The 15,828-nt window shown below is 39.3% G+C and overlaps 1 protein-coding gene and 1 non-coding gene across 2 annotated transcripts in view; both read right to left on the bottom strand.

Annotated features, from left to right (window-relative positions):
• The window catches only part of LOC143640030 (transport and Golgi organization protein 1 homolog), a 28,709-nt gene extending 15,974 nt beyond the window's left edge, over positions 1–12,735 (bottom strand). Inside the window, exons 1-5 of the mRNA XM_077108011.1 lie at positions 12,111–12,735; positions 8,681–8,814; positions 5,683–5,790; positions 5,356–5,365; positions 1,016–3,769 (exon numbers count right to left, since the gene is read on the bottom strand). Of these exons, the coding sequence (XP_076964126.1) occupies positions 1,016–3,769; positions 5,356–5,365; positions 5,683–5,790; positions 8,681–8,814; positions 12,111–12,735 (3,631 nt within the window). The remainder of the gene's footprint in view (positions 1–1,015; positions 3,770–5,355; positions 5,366–5,682; positions 5,791–8,680; positions 8,815–12,110) is intronic.
• Positions 10,266–10,372, bottom strand: LOC143640034 (U6 spliceosomal RNA). Its single transcript, XR_013154847.1, has one exon. It is a non-coding gene; the product is annotated as a U6 spliceosomal RNA (small nuclear RNA).
• Positions 12,736–15,828: the final 3,093 nt, after the last annotated feature.

The following is a 15,828-nucleotide window of genomic DNA, read 5'->3' on the forward strand; positions in this document are numbered from 1 at the left end:
TTATCTCTTTACATATTCTACCCTGAACATTCACTTGTACTTTGCATTCTTATCCAAAATATATCTGCTTTGATTAAATGTACAACTGTTTTCTTCCCCAAATTATCAGGTAAAATTAGCATTCTTGGGATGTAAATTTTCCAATGGCTTTATGTCCTTCTGGAATTCTTATCATATACTCTCAGTTGAAATATTTCATTTTGAAAAACAATGGATAGAGATGATCAAATATGAAACCAGGAAACAGAAAGCTTTTATCAGGATATTGGCTCATTGTCAGTTTGAGGAATATTTAATTGAAAGGCTTCTATGTGTCAAGCACTACATTATAAGGCTTGTCATCCTGGTTCCATCCTTGATTAATATGAATGCAAGGACCTTAGAACCCAGGGGAGTAAAACCAGAATAAGTGACCTCTCCCCCAAGAGACTGGAAATAGCATGGTATCCACAAAAGATAAATGATGGGGAGGGGAATTCAGGCAAGCTATCCATTAAAAGTTATTCTAGGGCTAGGATTGAGTGACAGAGCACTTGCCTAGTGCAGGTGAGGCACTGGGTTCGATCCTCAGCACCACATAAAAAGAGATTAAATTCTAAAAAAACAAAAAAAGTTATGCTAGTCACTCCACACCCACATGATCTAGTACAGATATTTTATGATTAAGAAATTATGTTTAATAAAGCCCTTTTATAATTTTAACAGAAAATATGTACTGTTAACAGGTCTACTTTTGTGCATTAGTTTCTCATTTATATCTTTCTCTTTAGCTTTTTATAAAATTTCTCTTTGAACATGCTAACCAATCCCAACTGTCCTAAAGGAAAAAAAGAATAAGGAATGTACTTTCATGCTCTAGTCCAAAAGAATGAATAAAGGAACATATGGGGCTCCTGAGTCAGCCTTCTTTCTCCTTTAGGCACATGGAAACTGAATAGAACTTTACAATAATACACAAAAACACCTGGATGGAACAACTCCTTTTCTCCAGCTCAAGCCGCAGGCAGGAATTTACCTTCAGCTTTAGCCCAGATTTCCTCTAGAGGAGGCGCTGTTATCAATGGAGCAGTCTCCTCCACTGTGGAGTGCTTGTACCTCACAAAATAGATCAAGTATTGGATATCATCAAGCACGGCAGCCTCTTCAAATATGTTACTTTCCTTTATTCCTATGTTTCTAATATCATTCACACGATTATCAAGCATTTGCTCTGCTACGCTCAAAATGTGTGACTCAGAGGCACGGAAGACCTTATCTAGAACTTTTTCCACGTTATAAGGCAGGCTCTCCTGCTGTGCCAACTTCAGCTTTAATGACATTTCCTGCAACATGGCTTCCAGTTCTTGGACATCAAAGTACTTCAGGAAGCGTTGCAAGGACTTTTGTTCTGTAAAGAAGCTGCGGATTATGGGCAAGTCTTCCTCCTGATCGCTAAGCTCTGGCTTTAGGGCTATATGTGGACTCTGTGGGAGTATATCATCTTCAAGGTCTGCAGAAGCAGGACCCTGGCTTTCTGCATCCGTGATATGCCCTATGTCCTCAAGGTCCTCTTTTGAGATTTCTTTTCCAGTAGCCTTTTCTGTAGACCCTGAAGTGTTCAGATGTTCCTTAGGGTTGTCTTTTTCAAGATCGTCAGAATCTTTATCCTGAAATACTTCACTTATCCCTGAAGTCTGAGTGTTTTCCTCATCACTTCCATCAAAGAGTCCCTGGGCTTCCTCATCTGCCAGAGGACTTTCCTCCTTTCCCATTTCCATATCACCTCGTTCCTTGTCCATCATGTCTACCCTTTTGGCTGTGGTTTCACTTTTCTTAAAAATCTCCCAAATTATACTCATTTCTTGTTTGTTTTCTTTGGTTTCTGGATCAGGATTGATAGTCTCTAAAACTGCTTTCTCAAGAACGTGCTGGTTAACATTCTGAATCCCAGAATGTCTTTCTTTTGACTGTTTTGCACTTACAGCATTTTCATCTTTCAGTAGCTCTTCAGGGGGATAATAATCCTCCTCTACTGCTGCTGGCCTTTTGGTATGGAGACCCGGAACTTCTACCTCATCAGTTTGCTCTGTTTTTTTAATTTCCTGTGTCCCCTGTGTTGCCTTATGCTGAATCAATTCTTCAGCCGAAGACTGCTCTTTACCCTCATCCTTGGAAAGCCCTATCTTCTCATTTACATGACTAACTGTAACAATCACATCTCTTTCTTGTTGCCAAGAAAGATTTTTTCTGGGACTGGGGACCTCTTCTTCCCGTTCTCTTAACAAACCAATTCCATCTGGAGAGGAGAATCCAGATTGATTTTCAGTTTTCAGAACTAGTCCCTCTTTAATTTCCTGAGGTTGAAGCTCCACTGAGTCTATGTGCAGGGTTGGTGTATTTACTGAACCTGGCTCCTCCATTCCATCTTTGGATGCATCATTTTGATTATCTCCCAGGAATGTTGCAATACCCAAGGATTCTGGTGGTTTACTCTGTTCTTGGGTCATCAGACTCCCTACAGCTTTATGTAGAGATTTATTCTCTAAGCTATCTTCCAAAATCTTCTCTCCAGGTGAAGAGAGTTCTTCATTCACTTCTTTTGAGTCTTTTGAGATATGGATAACTGCTTCTTTTAGGTCATTCTCTTTGTTTTCAAAGGCTGATTTTAATGTGTCCTTGCCCTTTTCAACAGCTGGCAATGAGCTGAGCTTATTGCTTTGGGGAGAAGTATATGCAATCATCCCTTCTATCTTCTCATCCTCTAATTCTGAAACATCTTGCATCAGGTGCTTCTTAGGCTCCTGAACATCTGTCTCTTTTCCTTTAATATGAAGTTCGATGTCCACTTTTGGCTCTTCATCATTATCTGTCTTAGAGGTTTCCACAAAAAGACCATATTTTGCACTTTCAGGATAAATATAATCTGTTGCTGCTTTTGGTTTCTTCTGTTTTCTATCTGGAACTAAAGCTTCCTCATCTTCTTTTTCTTCTTCTGAATAAGAATTCCCCAAATCCATCATATCTGTTTTCTCGTCACCACCTGTGCCAATAAATAAAGTATCCTCCAAGGTTGTCAGTATATTTTTATCATCATCCTTGATGCCTGGGGGCAGAGTTACCTCAACCTTATCTTCTTCATTTGAATTCTGCTCTTCACTTATTGAATATTTCTCCACTCCAAACTCCACTGGGAATTTCATGCCTTCTTCACTTATAAAGGTTAGTAACGGGAGCTCCCCAAAGCTTTCCTCATTCTCCTCTTCTTCCTTATCAAATGCATAATAATCAGCATCCAATTCCTCATCATCAAAATCATCTTCTAATGAAGTCACCAGTCTGGTCGTCTCATCATCAGACACAAGTACATCAGCAGTAGAGCCAAATTTGGTTTTCAAGTCTAATGTCATTTCTTTTTTCAAAAGTGTATAAGCATCAGTCTTCTGTTCGTTTGAGACCTGAGAACTGTTGCTGGTTTTGTTGTTTTCACTTTCTGGCACTATCAATTCATCTTGTAGTATTTCTTCAAAGGGTTCAAATGAAGTTTGTTCACCCTGAGCATTATCTGTTTGACTATCTGCATGAGGATGGTTCTTCTGAGCCAAAAATTGTTCCTCAAGATCCATAGTATTTTCTGAGAATGCACTTTCAATTTGCTCTGAGTTTGCTACTACTGGTTTAGGTTCAGGTTCAATGTCCTGGGAGACTTCAGGAAATTGTTCCACTTTTTCTATAGCTTTCTCAGAATTTTCATTTGCAGAATCATACAATTCCAAAAATCCTGGAACTTCTTCTACATTATAATTATCAAAATCATCTCTTCCACCATCAAAACAGACAAAATCTGTCTCCTGTAAGGAAAAGGAAAACATTAGTGTGTCAATAACAAAGTGTCACAAAAGCAAACTCATCCACGCTCCCAAATTCAGGATTGGTTCTAAAGAATCTTTGGGGTCAACCAGATTACCCTCCTCCAACCCCCATTGGCTAACTCCTTCTATGGCTGAGTAAATCTGTCTTTTTCTAGACTACAGTGTTAGAAAGTCTATTCTTTCTTTCTTTCTTTCTTTCTTTCTTTCTTTCTTTCTTTCTTTTTTTAACATGGGTCATATTCTTTAAAAAGCATAATGAGTTAAAATGGTGACAATTTGGTCTCCAACAGCCTGACTCTTGGGTCTCTCTCAATTTGCTCTGAGCATAAGTAGGGAAAGGCAAGGTATCACTTATAGGATCCTCCAGCTCTTAATATCTACACCTATGTTTCAGGAATTTAATTCTTAATCATTTGCTCAGGAGAAGCTGGAAGATCCTGCAGCATTAAGAAAGATGAATCAGTTTTAAAGTATCTTACTGAGATACAAGTACATTTGATGGAATAAAGAATGATATGAAGGAGGCTCCTCACATTATTATTACCACAAGAACAAACTGAAAACAAGATTCAACAAGTTATACACCTTCCTCTTCATCAGGATTTTACAGTCACTAAGACCTCTCTCAGGACTATCTATATATTTATCTAGTCTTCCTTCTTGCCACTAGTAAGCAAATTGACATATAAAAGGAGCCATAGTATGAATGAAAATTTTTTTAAAAATTTCCATCTCCTAATTAAATCTTCATAATATTCTGTGGGGGTTCTGGGGGTGGGGGAGGCAGTTCAATGTAGTAGGGATGAGTGATTTCCTCTCCCCATCACATGCATTTCTAAGCCATGAGGGATGCATGTAATGGGAAACATAATGAGAAGGCAGAGTTCAAAACAAATGAGTTCTCTGTAATCAGTGAACTGCTGTCACAGCTTAAATCCCAAGAACTAACTCTCTTTACCAACAATGAAGTCCAACAAGCAACAGAAGTGATTTTATGGCCCCTGAGATTATGAAGAAATTTTAGGAACAGCAACAACAAACAGGATAACTTTATCCATTCACCCCATCTAATCTAAGAACTATCCTAGCCTAGCAGCTTGCATATTCTACAGCCACTACAAAGAGCTGCCCAAAGATGTTTCAATGTTGGTGGGCATAATTACTACACAATTTAAAACTCTAGAAAATTATCAGCTGAAGTGAGAATTCTAGAACACGAAATCCTTTCAGTCACAAAATCAATTTAAGTCAGAGCACAATACAGGAATGCTGTATAAAGGAAGCAGTTGGGGCCTTAAAAGATCTGAGACTGAACATCATCTGAAACGCTCAGGTCCCCTTTTCCAAATCTATAACATGACTATGATCCCATATATGACTAAGAATAAGAAAACCTTTGTAAGTACGTATTTCTAGCCTAGTATAAAAGTTAGAGTTTATTAATTTAACCTAAATATACTTAAAATGTCTAATAACTATCCAATGAGTAGTTTTCAAGTTGGAATACCTCCTTTTGCCTGTAAAATGAAAGTATTTACCTCTTAAATTTAATAGCCAAGTACAAATATATTAAATTATTTATTTTTCACATATAAAACAGAAGAGAAAAGCCCTATAGTTGAGTAAACAGCCTTCTATAAGAATATCTGTTTCAATATATTAGAAAACTCTCAGATTATAATATAATCACCCTTGAATGCCTTTCAAACTTTTTTTTATAGGTAGTCTGATTTCAAATGAAAATCTGATACACAAATGTTATGAACACATTATAAAACTTTCAGAAGCAGTTAACTGCTTAACTTACATTTAGATGAAGAAATCCATAACTTACATTTGTTAGAATTTGTAGCTCTTTTTTAGTATATTCACGAACTACTTTGATGAAATCTTTTGGAAAATGTCCAAAAATAATGCCAAATATGGCCAAAATATGGCCAACCTATAGTGCAAAAGAGACAAATATAAAATAAATTCTGTACAAGGAATATAAATAAGAGATTCTCAGAAGTGGCAGGAAATATACACATAATAGATAGGTATATGCTATAACCAAGAAAGAAAGTTGCTATAACAATTACACTGAGATTATTATTCCAAATAAAAATTAAGTACAGAACTGTTAAAACAACATTTCCAACCACTGAAGTTTTCTTTTTTACATTTAGCTTAATTCTCAACACAGAGCATATAAAGTAAAGACTTCTGAAGTAAATAAAAGATCTGCATAGGAGATTATTGTATATTATATGGCTAAAACTATATAAATCAAAGCTGGTTATAAATGCAATTCCAAATAGCCTCTAGCAAGAATTTACCTGTACATTTTGTAGCATTGCTCATAAACCAATATTTATGTCTTTCTTAACCAATACACAACAGTCATGAAAATTAATAAGTAAAAACAATACAAAATCTCTAAAATGTATTACCACTATAGCAAATGTATTGATAGTATATGCTTTCCTAGCTTTTTCCAAATCTACTTTTACAAGTACTTGGGGAGAAAATAAAATTACAATATAATGCATACTAAACCACATATCAAGCTTCAGTTTCACCCAAAATAAATCCTCTGCAGAAAAGAACCCCATTTATTTTCAGCACCAACAGCTAAATTATATGAAGTTACATAAAGTGTACAAAAGGTATATAAAGTTCCCCTTGAGAAAGACACTCTTATTACTAACTACTGACTAAAAGGAACAGAAGATTCTTGCCAATAATTAAAGGAAACTGATAGGCAAATCAAATGCCCAAAAAAGAAAATTAAAAAAGGCATCTTATCACTAACTCTAAAATATCCCCATTCATGAATGTTCTTGTTATATCTAGAAACCATCTGAGAGCCAGTATTAGTGGTAGAATACTGCCATGAAGATTAGATAAGACGGAGCAATTAAAAGCTTCATCACTGGCAGATAAAGTCTGAGACTCTAGAAAACCAACAACATTGCAGAATGAAAACTAAAAACTCAAAAGGAGAATCATTTTGAAAACTAAAGAGTTTTTAATTTCCTAAGTATAACATTCATGACATGAGAGGCAAGTCTGAGGGGAAATACACTTTTCCCTTCTGATGAAAATTCTATTAAGGTTAAATTTGGAAAAGGAAAAAAAAACCAGAGATGTATGGAGAAAGGAAACACATTTATCTCTTCTTAATCTGTGTCAATTGAGACCATAGATTATATAAAGCTCCATAATTACACACTGGGTGGTATCCCATTTCTTGTGATATGAAAAAAAAAATGATGCAGAATCACAGAGGCTCATGACTGGAAATAATTTTTATACCTAATTTTGCTTCCATACATCATCCCTGCCAAGGTGCTGCTGATTTGATTTGTGGGTGGGGAGCAAAGAACTGCCACAAGAGAACAAATTGTGCATAAGCTACTATCAGAACAAATGTACTTAAGTGCCACTGCCCTGAAAGGAAATATTCAAAAGGAAGATGAATTAGACAGGGGTCCTTTCCTAACTGAGTTTTTCACTTTATAGGGAGCTAAGATAAAACACAACCTGACTGAAGGCAAAGAAGACAAATGAATGCCACAGGAGCAATGCAAACAAAGTGCCACCCAAACACTCATCAGTCGGCAAAGATCCTTTCTGGTCAGGTGCTGAAAGCAGGGCTCCTCAGGAAGACAGGATGAGTGCTGCCACCCAGAATGGCAAGAGTCCTAGGGATGAACATAGTTAACAGGCTACAATGTGACAGGAGAAAATGTAAATCAAGCCCATTTATCCAAAAGCTCAAAGAAGGGGAGAAAGACGACTACTGTATGAAAAATGCCACTTAGGTACATGGAAAAACAGTTCCAAGTTTAAAGATTACGAATCCTATTTGGTATGAAAGAAACAATAGATGGTTCTTTATATGGAGTACTGCAACTGGGACTCTGTCTAAATATAAAGTTTGTACCTAAAGGCACCAAGTTTCAAGATCATTCCCTAAGAATCAGAAATGGCAACAAAATGAAACTAGTTTTCCCATAGGGATTACTCTTATTTTCTGTCTTATTTTCTGCTGTGTGGTATTTTATTTAGGGTGAGGACTTTCAGGGATGCAACCCGGAATGTCTCTAAACTGGAACATTCCTACAGTCATCAAAGACCCTTGCTACTATTTTAAGTAAACAATCCACATATCACATTTTTTTAAATGAAAAGGACAATACTCATAAGTCTCTCAATGAGGTCACTCCTAGTGAATCTCCCCATTTAAAATATCAAAGCTTGATATAAGCAATGTCATGTCTTTCATCAGAAGATCCATACAACTGGCTAGAAGTAGAACCCCTGGGGGAACCTTCAGGCATAGATTATAGGAAAAGCAGGAAATGGATGACCCAGAAGTCGCAAAAAAGAAAAAAAAAAAGCACATAATGAACATAATATTCTGCTTTTTTAGAGTAAAAACAGCACAAATGATTAGGTAAAATACACAAAAAATCAACTTTAAATATGCATGCCTGAGTTACTGTCTCAGACTTAATTTACAGGATTAACTCTAATGTCCATGAATCCTTCCCTTTTGAAGCAGCAAAGCTAAGAATTGTCAGGTTTTCACCATGACAACCTTTATGCTGTGTAGAGCCTTCTGGAACTTGATGTGAGGGGTAGCAACCACAACCAGTTCAGTTCTGTTTCAGAAAGTCTACTGACTTTCTATGCTGTGCCAGGCCTAAGGCGTATTAGGAGCACAGGGCCTGGCACAGAGGTCAGGTTAACTCTACAAAGACCCCAAGGAATCAGTCATTTAAATCTACACTGCTGAAAAAACCCATCAAAAGTAAGAATATAAAACCTGTCAAACTTTTACTTACACTTCCGGCCCAAAGTTCTGGTGATACCTCTGCCAGTTTATAGTAGACATATACAGGGTCACCTTTTTTTAAATTCACAAAACGACAATCTGGGCCTCTGAAATCTTCAAGAACTTCACCTCGGTACATTAACACTGTATATGAACATTGAAAAAAGAAAACCAAACATTAGAACTTGATTATTCACAATCCACATTGACCCATCAGGAAATATGAATCCCACTATGAACAAAAATCAAGTTTTTCCAGTACTCTCTGGAATCACTTTTAATTCACCTGCTCAAAGTATCTAAAATTCTTAGAGATTTTATTGCTATAAAATACAATATTCCCTGCAATTAGACAGGGAAAAAGGAAGCTTCTCTATTTTTCTCTGTGCTGAGAAATAAAAAGCCATGTGGCTACCACCAACCATGGCTGGTTTCAGTGAAACTCTTGGTTCTTTCAGGCCTCAATTTTTTCTGTTTCATAATCATAAAAAGCTTCATTTTGCAAATATGTAAATCCAAGTGTAGACACGGACAGGCTTAAGTATGGCTTCATGCAGAGGTAATAGGGAGGGAAGAGGGAAGAATATCCAGGAACCCCCAAGGGGTTAATTAACTTGAACTAACCGCTAAAAGACATTACCTTTAAGTGGCTGCAAGTGCTACCATGCAGCCGTAAACACTGTCAATTTCATTTGCAGCAGAGTTGCTGTCTCTGTGTTCAGGATCTGGGTAAATTACCAGGAAATGTATTTTCTTTTTTTTTTTTCTCATTTATTTTTATTTTTTTTTAATTTTTTTATTGGTTGTTCAAAACCCTACAAAGCTCTTGACATATCATATTTCATACATTAGCATTCATTAGCTTCAAGTGAGTTATGAACTCCCTTTTTTACCCCAAGTACAGATTGCAGAATCACATGGGTTACACATCCACATTTTTACATAATACCATAATAGTAACTGTTGTATTCTGCTACCTTTCCTATCCTCTACTATCCCCCATCCCCTCCCCTCCCATCTTTTCTCTCTACCCCTTCTACTGTAATTCATTTCTCACCTTGTTTATTTTCCCATTCCACTTACAACCTCTTATATATAATTTAGTATAACAATGAGGGTCTCCCTCCGTTTCCATGCAATTCTCCTTTTCTCTCCCTTTCCCTCCCACCTCATGTCTCTGTTTAATGTTAATCTTTTCTTCCTGCTCTTCCTCCCTGCTTTATTCTTAGTTGCTCTCATTATATCAAAGATGACATTTGGTATTTGTTTTTTAGGGATTGGCTAGCTTCACTAAGCATAATCTGCTCTAGTGCCATCCATTTCCCTGCAAATTCCAAGATTTTGTCATTTTTTAGTGCTGCGTAATACTCCATGGTGTATAGATGCCACATTTTTTTAATCCATTCATCCATTGAAGGGCATCTGGGTTGGTTCCACAATCTAGCTATTGTAAATTGTGCTGCTATGAACATCGATGTGGCAGTATCCCTGTAATACGCTCTTTTAAGGTCTTCAGGGAATAGTCCGAGAAGGGAAATAGCTGGGTCAAATGGTGGTTCCATTCCCAGCTTTCCCAGGAATCTCCATACTGCTTTAAAAATATGGAACGCTTCACGAATTTGCGTGTTATCCTTGCGCAGGGGCCATGCTAATCTTCTCTGTATCGTTCCAATTTTAGTATATGTGCTGCCGAAGCGAGCACCAGGAAATGTATTTTCTCTGAGCAAATATTGTTGACTATATCCAACATTAAGATTGTTTCAAAAATCCTCATTCGTATTTTTTTCAATAAACAAAATCAAAAGTGGGTATCCTATCTGACAAGGAACAAGTTTAACCATGAGAAAAGGTCAGGTAATACCTTCATGCTTAAAATGCAGGACTAGAATCACAATTGATCTAGAAACTGGTAGAAGCAACATTTTTCTTTTGGTTGACCAAATACACAGTTTCTGATTTAAGATTAAATGGACAATAGATGTATGTAAAAAGCACAAAGAAGAAATGAAAATAACACTTTTTCTAAAAGCCAATTAGCAGTAAAATACACAAGAATGTGTGTTTTATAAAAATATATGTCTGAGGAACAAACACAGATTTGGAGAGGGTAACTTGTTTCTTTGAAGCTAAAATAGGACTATTTTCAAAACTGTCAGCATCTTAATTCATATATAATTAAGAGGCCAACTTTAAGGTGGGGAATTCTCATCACAAGTGGAAATGGCAGTGTTTCTCTTGTTCCCCCTTAGGTCATAGAGGATTTACAAATCAGTAATATATTAGGTGACAACACAATGCATATTATGGAGCACCTATTTAGTTCTTTTTTTTTTTTTTTTTTTGGAGCACTTATTTGGAAGGCACACAAGGACACCTGACATACACACCTCACTACTTCCTACAACACAACACAGACCCACCTGTTGTGTTTGGTCACATCTGTTTGGACACAGGCCATTTCTCAAGTTATGTTACCCCACTGAACCTTACCAACACCATGTCTTAGTACTGAGGAAGCATCAGTGATGAGATGTGATGAGATAGTCCAGGTAGCCCTCGTAGGATAGCGCTTGATAGCAAAGAATAGCAAACATTCTACCATGCTGGAAGCCTGATTTTGTTCACCCAAAACTGAAAGGAAATATCATGGCAGCTGCTTTGCTTTTCTGAGTGTTTATTTACTCCAGCCTTAAGGTTACCTCTAGGAACTGCTTAACATATATTGGAGACATCTTTTTTCTTTATTGGAGTGGAACAAACAATTCAAATTATAAAATTTGTTTTTGGTAACACCAATTTAGGCATAAAGAGCTCAATGGTAAACTTCTTGGCCTTTTTTAGCATGAATATTTTAAAATATGTACTGCTTACAATTTATGGACAACACAGTCATCAAGTTACAAGGTTACTAGAAACCAAGCGGGAGGCCATAAGAAGTTTTCTGGGCCAGTAAATATATAGAGGAAAGAGGTTCCAACAACACTAGCGACTGAGTCTAAAACTGAATTGGCTTATAAAAATCTTGGAGTCTTTATTATTGTTATTGCAAGGAACCTCTTCATCTGAATCTGAATGGCTACATCCTCCCCACCACCCACCTCCAATCCAGGACTGGGAAGCAATTCTGTCTGCTTCCTGCGCACAGAAGAGGCTGCAGTTCCCAGGTGGCTGGTGCAGATCCTTGGCCTCTTTCAAAAGCAAAAGATTACTGGCCCACCTGCTACCCTACCTCAAATATGAAGGGAGGCTTCTATGCACAGAAATGACAGGATTGAAGCAGAGTCAGGGCCGAGACCTCAGAACACATTGCGTGCCTGGACTTGGTGCTCTTCCCAAGCCTAAACTCTAGTCCCTGTTAAAAGGCAAAACCAGCCCAATCCCCAGTGCAGCAAAAGGACAAAGGGGCCAGTGAGCCTTTCCCAAGTAGCCCTACCATCAACCTGCCGCTGGGATTAGGGCCACCGAGCCCTGGAGAGCATCTGCCCTGATACCGCACAGGCCCAGGTCCCTGTGGCGGGGGTAGAAAAGCGCTCTGCTACAGCGTGTGGAGCCCCGGGCGTGCACAGCACGCAACCCCATCACCCACTGAGATCCTAGGCGAATCCTGGAAGGAAATAAACTGAGAGCTGTCCCTGGGGAATCCTGTTTCCCAACCCCTGCCTCAGTCAGTAGAGAAAAATAAAACGCTGGCAACAAGTGGGAGTCGAAGCCCCCCGCAACGGGAGCAGGCTGGCCAGAGCGCCAGCAGAGCCGGAGGGGACACACGCAGGGTCCCGAGGCTCTTGTCACTCCTACGCCCCACCCATCGTCCCTGTCGTCCTGCGACCCCCTAGCCCAGCCCGCGGGGCTGGGGACTGGGGGGATTGGAGCCCCATGCAGCCCCAAAGAGCCACTGTGGAGACCCGGGGCCGCCCGCCCGCGTGCGCACTCACTGCTGCATTCGTCGTCTGCACAGAGTTTGTGCTTCCAGAAGCGCTGGCCTGTGCTCGGGTCCGGTTGGCCCAGCACTCGCCAGGTGGGACAGAGCACGAACAGCCAGAAGAGCAGCCCTGGCGCCACAGTCATGTTGTGGTCACCTCGGGGAGCCTGTGACACGGTGGAGTAGGCTGTGGCCGGCGTCGGGGCTCAGGGGGTGGTGGGTAGCAAGGCGCGGAGGGGCGGCGCCCGGGAAGGCTTCAGCCTTTCCCGGTTGACACGTCAGCAGGGATATATGGGGGTCGATGCACTGGCTCTACTGGGGAACGCAGGGAGCCGGAGCTCCCAGTCCTTCTCTAGTGGAGACCTTCTCCTCAACTGAAGACCTTCTCCTCTAGTTGCTGCCGTGGCAACTAGGACTCTCTTTCTCGTCCAATCACCTGCCTTTGCTTCTGTACCCTCACAAGCCACCCTCCGCGAGATTCCATTCATCACCCACCCATCCCCCTCCACTCCACCAACTGGTCCTTTCTGGCTTTCCTCAATGTCTCATTTCTGGTCCATCCTGAACTAGCCTACTCCACTTCACCATCACTCCCATCCCCCATTCCTGGTCTGGTACCTCCTTTTCTGAACTACCAAATCCCACCCATGACTTGTGACAGCTAGTCTATGGTTTCAAGCTCCCTCCCCTTCAAACTCCTAGAGGTTCCTTGAAGCCCTACCCCAAGATCCCTCTGATTAGGAAAGGGGAAAGTGTGAAAGTGAATGGAACTGTGAGTGAGGGTGTAAACTGGAGACTATGGCCTGCTTTTTTTAAGGCGGGGACAAGTGAGGGCAGAGAGATGGACAGTAGTCTTCTGGCTAAGATCTTGAGATTCTTATCTTTATCCATAAGGGAAGAAATCATTTAATTCAACAGCATATTTTTAACTTTCATTTTGTTCTACCATTCATGCCAGACGCTGGACAAAGCCCTAGCATGGTGTGGGAGTGGATGAAAATCAAAAGACAAGATATCTGGTCCTGGTCCGAAAAAGTCCACAACTTAGTGGGAACCAACTGTCAAAACCGATTGTCAGAGAAGAAAGCTATTAGCTAACATTTCTTGAACACTTTCTTTATGTGCAGTTGTTATTCTGAAGGTTTTATACATATCGATTCATTTAATCTTCATAACAATAGTACCTTACAGTAGTAGTAGGTCCTATTCCAATCCTTATTTTAGAGTAAATTGAGGCAGTCACACATCCAGTGAGTAATGGAGCTAAGTTTCAAACCCAAGGAGTAGACTCCTTTTCATCACAACCCATCAACTAACAAGCAAATGTTGTACTTTCTGACAAGAGGAGCAAAATCTGATTTAAATCATAATATAGCTGAATTACTGATATGTACAGTTAAGGGGGGGAAAGGCACAAGCTAGCCAGCCCAAGGAAGAGTGTCTGCAATGCTCCCATCCTTGGTGGAGCCATTCTCATTTGTCTGTGACCAAGGGCTTGTTACTATAGTCTCTGCTAAAGTTATTCATCAACCTCCAACAATGAACCCATCAGTTGTTTCCCCAAATTAACTGAATCTTTAAAACTTAGAGAAAAGAATGTAGTCCACCATGTTCATAATGTTAAATAAAGAAAACAATGGAAAAAAGGTGTGCACAAACATTTGTCTACAGGGGCCATGAGAGGTCCCCGTTGGTCCAGTGTACTTCTGTGCTTTCTGGAGAACCAGTGGATCATAGAGAGAAACTGAGTCATTCTTCATTTCATTTCTACCATGTATTTATTATGTTATAAAATGTATCTAGTAGGCATCTCTAACAACATGTTGAAAACTGAACTCATTTTTCTCTCAAAATCTGCTCCTTTCAGTCTTCCCTATCTCAGAAATAAGAATGACAATTTAATTCCCATTATCCAGGTGCTCAAAGCCCAAAACTTACAAACCATCTTTGATCTCTTTTCTCTCACATTCCAACTCCAGTCCATTAGACAATATTATGTCTTTATTTTTATAATTTTATTGAGATATAGTTGACCTACAATAAATTGCAAATGTTTAAGGTGTACAATTTGATAAGTTTTGACATGAATATACCCATGAGACTATCACCAAAATCAAAAGAGTCTTTCATCCTTCTTTGTAATCCCTCCCCTCACCTTTTCTAGCTGTCTCCAAACATCTCTTTGCATTTTCTAGAATTTGATATAAATTATACAGTATTTTATTTATTTATTTTCTGACTTCCTTCTTTCCAAGTAAGCATTTGAAACATGCCCAGAATCTGACCACTCCTCTGCATCTGCTAAGCCAATATACAGGCCAAACCCACATCATAAGTCACCTGAATGATTTCCATAGCCTTCTTCTGTCCTTGCTTCTGCCCTCATTTTCCCCAATATCTATTGTCCTGATGGCAACTAGACTGATATTTTTAAATATAAATTTGATTGTGTCTCTCTGTTCAAAATCTTCCTATAGCTTCCCATTTCCAAATAAAAGGCAATGACTTTAGCCAGGCCTGGTCATACTCATCTGTAATCCCAGAAGCTCAGGAGGCTGTCAGGAGGATCCTGAGTTCAAAGCCAGCCTCAGAAATGTAGTGAGTCCCTAAGCAACTCAGTGAGACCCTATCTCTAAATAAAATATTTTAAAAAGGACTGTGGGTGTTGCTCAGTGTTTAAGTGCCTCTGGGGGTTCAATCTCTGGTATCAGGAATAAAAAAAGGAAAAAAAGCCATGACTTTATTATGGACTGCCCTGCCTTATTATGGACTGCTCTTAATCAATATGACTCCCCTCATCCTTTTCTCCCCATTTCCTAACATTCTTCTCTTGCTCTGTTAGTTCCATTTAAATACACCAAGCCCACCCCTGCTTCGGAGCATTTACACTTGCAACTTTGCCTCAACCTTAACTCCCCAAATCATCTGACTAGCTAACTACCCCCTCACTTTATCATGTCTTTGTAACAGTGGCATTTCATGTGATAAAGGCCTTCCCTGGCCACCCTACACAAAATAGAGCCTCTTGCCATGACTATCAAGCCCATCACCCTGCCTTTCTTTCTCTTCAGACTTGCCTTACCACTTTATAGACTTCTCTTACTACTTGCCTTACATTTGTTTATCTACTTGACTGCTCCAACCCAACCTCAAACACAATTTCCAACACGAGCAGGAAATTAGTTGTTTTGTTCGATACTGTTACATCAGTGACTAGGGAAATGCCTAGAATGTATGAG

The sequence above is a fragment of the Callospermophilus lateralis genome, unplaced genomic scaffold, assembly GCF_048772815.1.
Source record: "Callospermophilus lateralis isolate mCalLat2 unplaced genomic scaffold, mCalLat2.hap1 Scaffold_1098, whole genome shotgun sequence".
NCBI lineage: Eukaryota > Metazoa > Chordata > Mammalia > Rodentia > Sciuridae > Callospermophilus > Callospermophilus lateralis.